This window comes from Scyliorhinus canicula, chromosome 17, assembly GCF_902713615.1.
Source record: "Scyliorhinus canicula chromosome 17, sScyCan1.1, whole genome shotgun sequence".
Taxonomy (NCBI): Eukaryota; Metazoa; Chordata; class Chondrichthyes; order Carcharhiniformes; family Scyliorhinidae; genus Scyliorhinus; species Scyliorhinus canicula.
The window spans coordinates 4776879-4789631 of record NC_052162.1 but is presented as its reverse complement, the minus strand read 5'-3'; the positions used below and the strand labels follow the sequence as shown (position 1 = coordinate 4789631).

The window sequence follows — 12753 nt, the reverse complement described above, 5'->3', positions numbered from 1 at the left end:
CTTCGGCAGCATGCTATTCACTGAGTCGATGCTGTTCTGATTTGTTTTTCTGTCGGTTGATCTTGGAGAGGTCATAATGAAAAGTTGGAACGTTCTTGAGTGCCAACTCTATCCCAACTCTGAATAAAGTTATGAGAGCAGAGAGAGAATGAAGATATTTAATGAGATATGAAAATTAATGTGGAACCAAAGCAATTTCTGGTATTATAATAAAGTACGACTATCCAGTAATTCCAATTAAATAATTTAAACAATGTTGTTTCAAATGAACTGGTATGTAGGAGGACAGTGCCACCTACAGTCGGGGAAGTATAAACAAAGTCCTTTTGCTTAAAAATTGGGTTTACATATTGAAAGAAAGTTACCAGAAAGTTTTATTGCATGGTGCCGATATTCAATTTAATTCAAATTGGATTTTATTGTCTGTTTAGAAATTAATTGAGGGTACATTTGCTTGCTAAAGAACAAAGAAATTAAAAATTAACAACGAAAAAGAAAATGACGTAATCACAAAAATCTGACTGATTAGATATAAAATAATCAGTGAGGCAACAAAGCTATAAAAATCACATTAATCGAACCAATACCCTTAAAACCGCCGAGGAGCCCTGTAATTACAGCCCCCTTTTCGTAATCATTGCAGCATCTACCTCATTCTCCCAAGAATAACAATCTGTCTGTTCCATAAAGATAGCTGCCGTGGGAGAAATAAGAGAAAAAGTGCCAGAGAGAGAGAGAGAGAGAAAGAGAGACATGGATAGAAAAGGAAGACTATGACATGAAACTGCACATTTCCAGTAGTAGGTCGACCATCCTTGTGTGGTAATCTTGTTGTATCATCTAAGGATTCCCCAATAGATTATTGAAAGGAAGAAGCCTTGACAGTGTAACATAATAAATTTGTCCATCACGATTCTATCGTGGTTAGGAATGGTTCAGAGGGATATGGGCCAAATGCTGGCAAATGGGGTTAGCTTAGATGGGCTTTTTGGTTGGCATGGACCAGTTTGGGCCGAAGGGCTTGTCTCCATTTCCGTAGATTCTGTGATTGATCAGATTTTATTCCCTGCCCACAAGTGGCAAGGGTAGAGGGAGGGAAGATCAAAGAGAAAGTAAAGTTAAGACCATGATAAATATAAGGAGGCCAATCAGCTTTTCAAACCTGTTCCACCATTTACTAAGACCATGACTGATCTAACACTCTAAATGCACTTTCCTGCCTCATCTCCATCACCCTTAATTCTGATTAAAAACCTATCGACCTCCACCTCGGTAATGTTCACAGCTTCCTGGGGTAAAGAATTCCAAAGGTTCATCACTGTTTGAGAGAAGAAATTCTTCCTCAAATGGATCTTAAATGAGCTCCCCCTTATTCTGCAGCTGTGCTCTCTGGTCCTCCCCTTTCCCATGAGTGGAAACATCCTCCCAACATTAACCCCCTCTAAACCCCGAAGCATCTTATATGTTTCAATCATGCCACCTCTCATTGTTCCGATCTTCGAGGAGTACACACCCAACCTGTTTAGTCTTTCCTCAAGTGGCAGTCCTTCCATACCCGGGATCATCCCAGTAAACCTCCTCCGCACTACCTCCAATGATAATATAACTTTCTTTAAATAAGGGGCGAAAACTGCACAGTATTCCGAATGTGGCCTCGCTAGTACCTTGTAGAGTTGCGGCTACTCCAACCCACTTGAGATATAACATGAAATGAAATGAAAATCGCTTATTGTCAGGAGTAGGCTTCAATGAAGTTACTGTGAAAAGACCCTAGTCGCCACATTTCGGCGCCTGTTCGGGGAGGCTGGTACAGGAATCGAACCGTGCTGCTGGCCTGCCTTGGTCTGCTTTAAAAGCCAGCGATTTAGCCCAGTGTTCTAAACCAACTCCATTCCAGATATAAGCCGGCATTCGATTTTCCTCCCCAATTACCTTCTGCGGCTGTATTCAAGCTTTCTGGGTTTCATGAACAAGGACACACCCCCCCCCCCCCCCCCCCACAAGTCCCTTGGTGCTGCAGCTTTCCGCAATTTCTCCCTGTTTAATTAATAATCCGCCTTCTCTTCCTTCCTTCCAAAATGAACAATCCCACATTTTCCCACACTGAATTCTGTTTGACAATTTTCTGTCCTCACTTTTTAAAAATAACTTTAGAGTGCCCAATTCATTTTTTCCAATTAAGGGGCAAATTAGCATGGCCAATCCACCTACCCTGCACATCTTTGGGTTGTGGGGGCCAAACCCACGCACACACACGGGAGAATGTGCAAACTCCACACGGACAGTGACCCAGAGACGGGATCGAACCTGGGGCCTCGGCGCCGTGAGGCAGCAGGGCTAACCCACTCCGCCACCCTGCTGCCCTTCTGTCCTCTCACTTAACCTGTCAATATCTCTCTGTGAACTATTTGTATTCTCCTTCCAACCTGCCTTCCCTCCCACCTTTGTATCCTCTGCAAATCTGGCCACAGTTCACTCTGTTCCTTCCTCTAAATCATGAATATATATTGTGAAGAGCTGAGGTCTCAGCACTGATCCCTATGGCAATCCATTGGTTACCGCCCTCCAATGTAAGAAAAAAAAAACCTTATCGCCACTCGCTGCTTCCTATTAATTAGCAAATCCTCAATCCATTCTAGATTATTAATAAAGTTCGGAAGGGCCAAGCCCCCTCCCCATGCCCCCCCACAAGAAGGACCTTCTTCACCTTCGGGGCCTTCCCGTCCCATCAAAACCCGAGTTCATCTTCCTAAAAAATGCCTTTGGGATAAAGATTGGGAGACACTGAAACACAAACAGCAATCTCGGGAGAAATGTCATTTTCACAGTCTGTATCCTCCCTGCCAATGACAGCGGGAGCACGTCCCAGCTGCGGAAGTACCCTTTTCATTTGCTCAATCACCCTGCCCAAATTTAGTTTCTGAAGTTGACCCCAGTCCCTTGCCACCTGAATCCTCAGATACCTAAAACTCCATCCCACCACTTTGAACGGCATCTCCCTCAATCTCCTCTCCTGCCCCCGTGCCTGGATTGCGGAGACCTCGCTCTTGCCCATGTTTATTTAGTAGCCTGAAAATCGGCCACAATCCTCCAGTATTCCCATAATTCCTGCAATCCCTCCCACCCCCAACGGGTCTGTTATATACAGGAGCAAATCGTCCGCATAGAGTGAGACCCTATGCTCCCCACCCCCCCCCCCCCCCCCCCAAATGTTCGATGCCCTCAGTACCATTGGGGATTGTCTAATCAGGGGTGATTGGGAAAGACAGGGTTTTGAAGAATGAGGGGTTATCTCATTGGAACTTAGAACACGCCGGAGGGGATGTCGGTGAGATGTTTCCCCTGGCTGGTGAGTCAGAAAAACCAGGGGACATCATCTCAGGATAAGAGGTGGGCCATAAGACTGAGATGCGGAGGAATTCCTTCACTCAGAGGGTGCTGAATCTTTGGAATTCTCTACCTCAGAGGCTGTGGAAGTTCAGTCATCGAGCATCTTCAAGACAGAGATCAATAGATTTCCGGAGACCAATGACATCAACGGATAGGGAGATAGTACGGGAAAGTAACGTTGGAGTAGATCGGCCATGATTTCATTGAATGGCAGGGCAGGCTCGACGGGCTGAATGGCGTACTCCTGTTCGAGGTAATGCGGCTTAGACAGGTATAAAAAACAGCACCATCTACAGTTGGGGAGGTGTATGTAGAAAGCATGTTTAACATGGGTGCATGGTGTGAGTCTATCTTGTAAAAGTGCATCATTGCCTCTCACAAATAAATCATGATGTGGAGATGCCGGCGTTGGAATGGGGTGAGCACAGTAAGAAGTCTTACAACACCAGGTTAAAGTCCAACAGGTTTGTTTCAAACACTAGCTTTCGGAGCACTGCTCCTTCCTCAGGTGAATGAAGAGGTATGATGAATGAAGGAGCAGTGCTCCGAAAGATAGTGTTTGAAACAAACCTGTTGGAATTTAACCTGGTGTTGTAAGACTTCTTACTGTACAAATAAATCAGAAAAGGAAACATTTTTCCTCCATTAAAAAAGTTTTGAATTGTGCGACTTTATATGAGTCAGCTAGGATTCACGCTCACAAGTGCATTGTTTCTGTGGATGCTCAGAAGCTCTGGTCTGTTCTGTCCTCGAGATGATTATAATGGACAGATTAATTACCTTTTTGTCTTGGCTTTAGTTTAATGCTGCTCTGGTTATTGAGTTCTAGCCATGCAGCACCATGCAGTTTGAGGCCACGTGATACTGTGTTGTATGCTGTTTACAGTCTGAGGCTGGTTTTTCTTTCCTATCTGGGAATAAAGAAAGCAAATTATGACAGGAATCTGAAACGGGAATCATAGAATTTACAGTCCAGAAGGAGGCCATTCGGCCCATCGGGACTGCACCGGCCCTTGGAAAGAGCAACCTACTTAAGCCGACACCTCCACACATCCCCGTAACCCAGTAACCCCACCTAACCTTTTGGATCTTGAGGGGAAATTTATCATGGCCAATCCACCCACCCTGCACATCTTTGGACTGTGGGAGGAAACCGGAGCACCCGGAGGAAACCCACGCAGACACGGGGAGAACGTGCAGACTCCACACAGACAGTGACCCGAGGCCGGAATTGAACCCACGTCCCTGGCGCTGTGAGGTAGCAGTGCTAACCATTGTGCCGCCATGCCGCCCCTTATCCAGCTGGTCAAGGCAGCCTCCATGGATTCCACGGTTACTGAGTGTTACCATCCTTTTCCTTTTCCTTACCGCCGCAAGGGTATTGGATAATTACTTTGTGATAATATTTCCAGGACTACAGGGAATGAAGTCGGACTGGTTGAGTTGCTTTTGCAGTGAGCTGGCACGGTCGTCATGTGAGCGATTTTAAAAAATAAATATTTTCGTCAGCTGGACTATTTAAATAAAGTATTTTTTTCCGTGCTGTTAAAAATGGAGAATTGCTGAGCGAACCAATGGTTCAACCTGACGCCTTGCAGCTGTTTCAAGATAACAATGGCCACGCGGGCAGGGAGTCTGTTAACTCTGAACGAAGGGAAACGGAAATGAAAATGAAAATCGCTTATTGTCACGAGTAGGCTTCAATGAAGTTACTGTGAAAAGCCCCTAGTCGCCACATTCCGGCGCCTGTCCGGGGAGGCTGGTACGGGAAACCTTTGCAGTTCTAACCTCCCGTAACGATGCTAATGGCTAAAGCATTAACAGTCCGGCCACGACAGTTTCGGCAAAGACCCTCATCAAACCTGCCAACTGCTGCAACCATGGAACTCATGCCTCCTCATTCAACGCGCCTCCTCCTGTCAGCCAAATCTCACACTTGAAAGACGGAGCACTCTCCCGTCATCCAACCTGCCCGCAGAATTCCAGACTCCAAATGTTAGCTCCTCTCTCGCTCTCCACAGACACCCTCAGACCAGCTGACACTGTCCAGTATTATTTGGTTTTATTCCAGTTGCCTCTTGATTCTGGACTCTGGACAAACGTAAAACCGATTTTTATTGTGGTCGTGCCCTGAACTCTCTTCCTTTTTCCTCAGTCCACATTTAGTGTGTAAGCGTAAAAATGGGCGGACGTTGCAAAACCCCTTTCACAAGTGTGTAAAAATAAACTAACCTTTTTATTTCCACCTTCCATCGGGTTTGCTGAGCAAGTTACTAACAGAGGATTGGAATATTTCCAAGTCATAGGATTGGTGTCAATACCCCACAGTTTATAAAAGGGGAAATCAGGATTCAAAAAACACCTTTCTGCTGACTGAGGGGTGGAGAGTGGGGACGTCAGGGCAGTTTAAATTGACTCCCACCTCCTGTCCGTGACAGAGACAATGGGCTGAATGGCCTCCGGTACTGCAACCTGATATCTGTTGATGCTCAATAAAGGTGTAGCCGGAGATGACACTCCCCTCCCTCCATCGTGCACCCCCTCCCCCCCCCACCCTGCGCCCCATCCCGCGCCCCATCGCCTCTCTGTGGTAATGTGTTACCTAATAGTATAAAAATACGATGGCCAGGACTTACCATTGGATGTGATTATAGAAGGAGAGCAGAGAAATGTGAAGAGGCCATTCAGTCCATCAATCGTGCCTGTAGAACCATTCCATTAGGTGCTGGCTGATCTGACCCTCAACCTGCCCCTACTCCATATCCTCTGATACCCTAACCCAAGAATCCATTGGTCTCAGTCCTGGACCCCCAGTGTCCAGAGAACTTTGACGAGAGAGTTCCAGATTCCCACCACCCTTTGTGTGGAGATGTGTTCCCTGATCTATGAGTCTTTGTGCTGTTGTTTGTGAATCACTTGGTGAACACATCAGACATCAGGAAACGTATCCCAATATTCGCACGAGGGAAAGCTAAACTATTGAATATCTATCACTAGGGGAGATTGGATATTGTAAATTGCTCCAGTTTCAGTGGTTGCACTTAATGGATAGGAAATCCTGGTGGCACCTGAGGAGGCCATTTGGCCCATCACTTCCTGTGACAGCTCCCAGAAGGAGTTATATAATTTGTCCTTTCTCATTCACCAATATGTTTCCTCGTGGGTGAGATCCTTACACTGGGAAAGTGAACATGCAAAACTCTATCGCAGGAGCTCCGACCCTCTGTTCTCCCACCAACCTTCCACAATCCAACATGACTGCTTGCTAATGTGATGAATGGCAGTAATTGTATTATATGTATCTGGTGCAGTGATGATTATAAAAGCCTGGGTTAGGGTGTGTATATATTTTTTTAGATCCTCTTTTGAAAGAAAGACAGACACTGTGGCTGCAGAAGGTGCACTTAAGATGTCGTAGAAATGCTATCATTGATATTTGAAGCCATGCTTATCTTTAAAAGGAAAGATCTCACTGGTTTTTGTTAAGATTTTTGAGGAGTAGATACTTAGAGATATTATTGTGTTTAAACTTAAGTAAATAGGTCATGGGATTTGAGTGGAATGGGGATGGTGTAATCAATGGGAAGAGCCAGGTCTGTACCAGGTCTCTGGCAATTAGCTTGGAGAGTTAGAACATAGAGTGCAGAAGGAGGCCATTCGGCCCATCGAGTCTGCACCAACCCACTTAAGCCCTCACTTCCACCCTATCCCTGTAACCCAAAAACCCCTCCTAACCTTTTTAGTCACTAAGGGCAATTTATCATGGCCAATCAACCTAACCTGCACGTCTTTGAACTGTGGGAGGAAACCGGAGCACCCGGAGGAAACCCACGCACACACGGGGAGAACGTGCAGACTCCACACAGACAGTGACCCAGCAGGGAATCGAACCTGGGACCCTGGCACTGTGAAGCCACAGTGCTGTCCACTTGTGCTACCGTGCTGCCCAGTTGTGAGCTGAACAACAGCTTCTGCTAGAGGCTGTCAGGTTAAGCAGTAATCTGACACGGACAAGAATCTGCAGGCAGTTTCCTTACACGATCTCTCTCTCTCCAAGCAGTCTTTGAAAGGAATATTTTATCCAGAGGATCACAAGTAATCCTGTGTTGGTTAACTTTATTTAAGAGTGGGTTTTGACCTGTGGTGGGTTTTGCCTGATTGGAGATGAAGAAGGCAGTGTTAGGAGTTAAAGTGTTTCATTTTAGTGTTAAATAGTGTTTACCTGGTAATTTGTAAGCTAAATGTCTGTCCTGTTAAAGGTAGTTTAATACTGTGTTACTACTGATGTTTGTTTCGATATACCATAACCCTATTTGTGTTCACTGTCACTCCTGGAATGAAGAATCCTTTCCTCAGTTTTACAAATTTTTTAAAAAGCGATTGGGGTTCCTGTCGGGTGCCTGAGCAAAACCTGGGGCCAGGTCCAGGAATGCAATACTGACCAAAGCAGCCTCCTCTTCATGTCGTCACCACCATCTAAGCTTCAAAATGATAGTCACTCTTTCTGTAAATTTTATTCATCTGCTATTTTAATTGGAGGCACAAAATAAAGGAGTTTGATGCCTGAAGAAAACTAGTGAACAGAGAAGGAATTGTATAGGAATATATGTGAGCGTTCATCCATCTGTATTTTATCAGCCTGATTTCCTTGAAACTTATTTGTTCATTGTTAAATCGATCGATCCTAAGCCAGTAGGTGAAGCATGAAACTAGACAATAATACTTCTCCTGATAATAGGTTCATTTACAGAATGCACCATTACATATGTCTCCTTACTTTACCAACAGTCATTCTTTAACTGATTCTGTCTACACCTCCCGTTGCTTCAGGAAGTCAGACAGCATTATCAGAGACCCCTCCCACCCAGGCATTGCCTTGTTCCAGACCCTTCCATCAGGCAGAAGGTACAGAAGTCTGACGACCCGCACATCCAGACATAGGAACAGCTTCCTCCCCACAGCTACAAGACTCCTCAACGACTCCCCCTCGGACTGATCTATTCCCTGTAAGAACACTATTCATGATGCCCTATGCTGCTCCTGCTCATGTATTTGCTTTGTTTGGCCCCTTGTTCCACACTGTAACCAATCACTATTTGTCGATGTACCATCAGTCAATGTACTCTGTTGATTATTCTTTTTGTCTACCATGTACGTACTGTGTATGTACCCTCGGCCGCAGAAAAATACTTTTCACTGTACTTCAGTACATGTGGCAATAAATCAAATCAAAATCAAATGAAACAATTCCCTTCACCTGCGGATCTTAACAATATATTTAACATACCATTAACATTTGTGAAATGTTTACACCATGCAGAAGGTTGTGGTTTAAGTGTCAATAGTACAACCTCGTGTTTTGCCTTTCAGGATTGGATATTCAGAAGATCAGAAAAGTCAATCAATCACCTTGACCAGGATGGTGCAGGAGACCCAGCCCCTGGGACATTCGGTACATAGCAATCCTCTCTTTCCCCACAAACGCCGTCACCATATCTTGGTTTCCTCTTGCATTGGGGGAAACTTGGGTTGAATGTTTCTCAATCTGCACTTCATGCCTCTAGTCAGCAGGGACCAATGGAATCCATCCCATAATTCATGGATGAGGAGGAAGACGAGGTAGTGGTGCAATAAACTCCGAGAAGGATCTTGATGGTGTCACTCCGGGTTCGCGAGACAATAAAAGGAATTCAAAGACGGAGTGATGAGCAGGATTGGGACCTCTCAGTATCTGAAAAGGCAAAGATCCTCACGTCTTTGGGCAGTTCCGTGGATCTGCTACATTCTCTTGACTGAGCTTTTGGGTTTCTGTGCTGAAGGACGCTGCAATCGAGAGAAGAGCCTCCTCATTTTGTAATTGCTAAGTATTTTGTGCGTGGATGCGGGATCATTCTGAGGAAATAATGTTTACATAATCCATATTTTTAATGTTGTGCCCACATAGAAAAATAATTTAACTCTACGAAGGTATGTTTTTATCAATTATATATGTTGAAATCATTGACAAACATTGCAGATTTTTATATGTAATAACTTTCACAAGGCTTCTTATGGAAGTATTCAGAATGTTGGTATGTTTTCATACTTTATTTGTGTTTGTAGAGAAGGGTTCAGGCCTTAAACTCGCGTCCCATCATTTACTGTGTGTTTGCGACTAGCAGTTCATGTCCTTCCCTGCATTACGCTGTAATTATAGTTTGGGGGGTGTATTGCTTCCTCCCCATCGCTCCTATTCTTTCTCCCTCTGCCTGCTTCCTTTTTACCTGTTTCCCCCTGATATCTCATCCCTTCTCACCCCAGATCCACCAGCTTTGCAACTTGATTCACATCTCCCGCTCCTTGCAAGATCAGATGCAGATGCCAAAACCACCCCGCACAGCAGATTTAATGGCAAAGACGATGGAAAGGGTGGGATCAACCATTTTTCCACTAAATATTAATGTGATATGTATATTAACGGGAAAAGCTAAACTCCGTTAAATATTACATGACATTGCAATCCCTGAATCTTTGTTGTGAACTTCTGTGCTTCGTTGTATTGAAGTCATAATCTCCAAGGCAATACTGGAGAATGTTTATTTTTTAACTGTTCCCTTCTCTCTCTCTCCCTGTTGTCCACATTCTGTCCTTGTCAATTGTATCTGACCTGCTGATGATGCCATGCCACTGCACGTTAACCTCATTCGCACCAATTATCTTTGTACCTTGAGTTCATCATTTCTTTATCTATCATCCACCTTCTTCTGCGTGCTGTCTCTTCATTATCCCTCCAGAGTCGCGCATTTTAACATTTATTGGTCTCTCTGTTACCAATGCTCCTCGGTGTTAAACAATCCACAATGAAGTGCTTTCACCTTCAGTGAGCACAGTTAAGGCTGGAATCACTTTAGCACTATTTCATCCACCAATGAAATCCAGGGCAGTGTCAATCTCATGGGGTAGTGCAAGGAATCCACATCTTTATTCCTCTTGATGTAACTGGTGACATTTTAAAACACATATAGATTGTGAAACTAAAAAAGATCATGAAAAACGCCCTCCGCCTGCATGTTTCTGCTGAACTCTAATCTTGCTTGCTCGGCATTCAGAACACGATGGTTAGCTTGCACATTACATCCTGGAAACTTTATCGTGCACTATATGATTTGTTGAACCACTATTTTCCATTGTAATTATTTTTTAAGGGCGGGTGGTAACTGTACAATACTGAGGTGATTATTGCTCTTTATTTATCTATTTATAAGACTTACCATTTTGTTTATTACATTGTGCTTGATGATGTTACTGAGGGATGTGTACTCCACACTGGTGGTTTTTAAGTTGAACAGCTGGATAGTCCAAGTTTTAGCATTATCATTCTTTATCCTCTGAATCTGTGCATCGTTGGTAAGGCTGACAATTATTGCCCATCTCTAGTTTCCCTAAACGCAGTGTCGGGCTGGGCCAATTTGAAGGATAGTTCACAGTCAACTACGTTGACATGGGGAGAAACCTTCCTTCCAGAAAGGGCCATGAATGAACCAGTTGGGTTGTTAACTACAGTCCCAAAACGTAATGTTCTACTAATACTAAAATGTACTTCTAGAATTTAAAAAAAAAAGCTGAATTCCAATTCTCAAAAGCTTGACATTCAATGGCATTACCATCGCTGAATCCCCCACTATCAACATTCTGGGAGTTACCATTGACCAGAAACTGACCTGGACTAACCATATAAATACTGTGGCTGCAAGACAGGTCGGAGACTGGGAATCCTGCGGTGAGTAACTCACCTCCTGATTCCCCAAAGCCTGTCCACCATCTACAAGGCACAAGTCAGGAGTGTGATGGAATACTCTTCAATGGCCTGGATGAGTGTAGCTCCAACAACACTCAAGAAGCTCGATACTATCCAGGACAAAGCAGCCTGCTTAGTTGTTACCCCTTCCACAAACATTCACTCCCTTCACCACCAGACTCCTTGGCAAGCACAGGGGCTGGTTTAGCACAGTGGGATAAACAGCTGGCTTGTAATGCAGAACAAGGCCAGCAGCGCGGGTTCAATTCTCGTACTGGCCTCCCCGAACAGGCTCTGGAATGTGGCAACTAGGGGCTTTTCACAGTAACTTCATTGAAGCCTACTTGTGACAATAAGCGATTAGTATTACATTCCAAACCCACAATCACTACCATCAAGAAAGACAAGGGCAGCAGATACCTGGAAACACCACCAGCTGCAAGTTCCCCTCCAAGTCACTCACCATCTTGTCTTGGAAATATATCACTGCTCCTTCAGGCTCCCTAACAGCACTGTGGGTGTACCTACAACATTATGATTGCAGCGGTCCAATGGGCAATAAATACTGTCCTAGCCAGCGACATTCACATCACTGCCAATAAAGAAATGTAAATTCAGTTTCCCAGCAATAATAGTCCAGATCTGCTGATTACTGGGATTCAGTACAATTACCACCACACAAGGAATGTAGGAAGAGGCCATTCTTTAAACTGAACCCCCAAATCTTGTGGATGGACAGACTAATTCCTTTATTACGCATGGCCATTTTCCCCTTATTGTTATTCAGGTGTAGATGGGTACAGTCTACCCTCCATTCACTGTAGGTTCCTCTCCCCAGACCAGTGGACGCATATGTTGATCAGTTCAACTCAGGGTCGATGTTAGAGAGGGAGGCAACAATTATATTTAAACAGCCTCCTAATATCCAGCATCAAAGAGATAAACCTGACTGAATTTGTATCACCAATGACTTCGTCCCCTTTCCAGTCTAGTTTTTACCCTGTATTTAAATTGCAAATGCGGCAAAACATTTTTCCCAGTCTTTGACCTCAACGAGGTGACTAGTGGCAATTCATACATAAGTAAAAAGATTATGAGGTATTGAAAGTAAAAGAGTTAAAAAATGTCAAACCTATCAGTTCATTGTGAATTGAACTCAGGTATCGCTGCTGGATCTGCTTTGGGTACCTTACCCATTTGGCCATTATCACTAACTGTTTATACACAGCACAATGAAAGCTTTGATCTCCACTCTCATTATGTCTAATGTTTCAGCCTCATCTCAGAACTCACTCAACGTGCTCTGTGCTGCCGAAGAACACAGCTGAAGATGTGACCGATGGTTTAATACTCATCTTTAATTTCATTCCAAAAATTAGCATCCATGGGCCAGTTGAATGGATGTGAAAGAGAGCCATGTATGTTCTGTATGACGTAACTAGTGCTGATAATGCCATCCGATAATTGCGCCCATGTCAGGAATATCTGGTGTACAGGAACTTCAAATGCATGAAGAAACTAATACTTGATAAAATTATTTGCAAAGTATAATGTACTTTTTGCCAGGGTTAGATACTTTAACTTAT

The 12753-nt window shown here is 44.1% G+C and overlaps 1 protein-coding gene across 3 annotated transcripts in view; it reads left to right on the top strand.

The window, feature by feature from the left end:
* Positions 1-10426, top strand: part of mcf2a (MCF.2 cell line derived transforming sequence a) — a 212208-nt gene extending 201782 nt beyond the window's left edge. For all 3 annotated transcript variants that reach the window (XM_038775496.1, XM_038775498.1, XM_038775497.1), the window contains one exon: positions 8761-10426. In XM_038775496.1, the coding sequence (XP_038631424.1) occupies positions 8761-8804 (44 nt within the window). In that variant the 3' untranslated portion in view covers positions 8805-10426. The remainder of the gene's footprint in view (positions 1-8760) is intronic.
* Positions 10427-12753: the final 2327 nt, after the last annotated feature.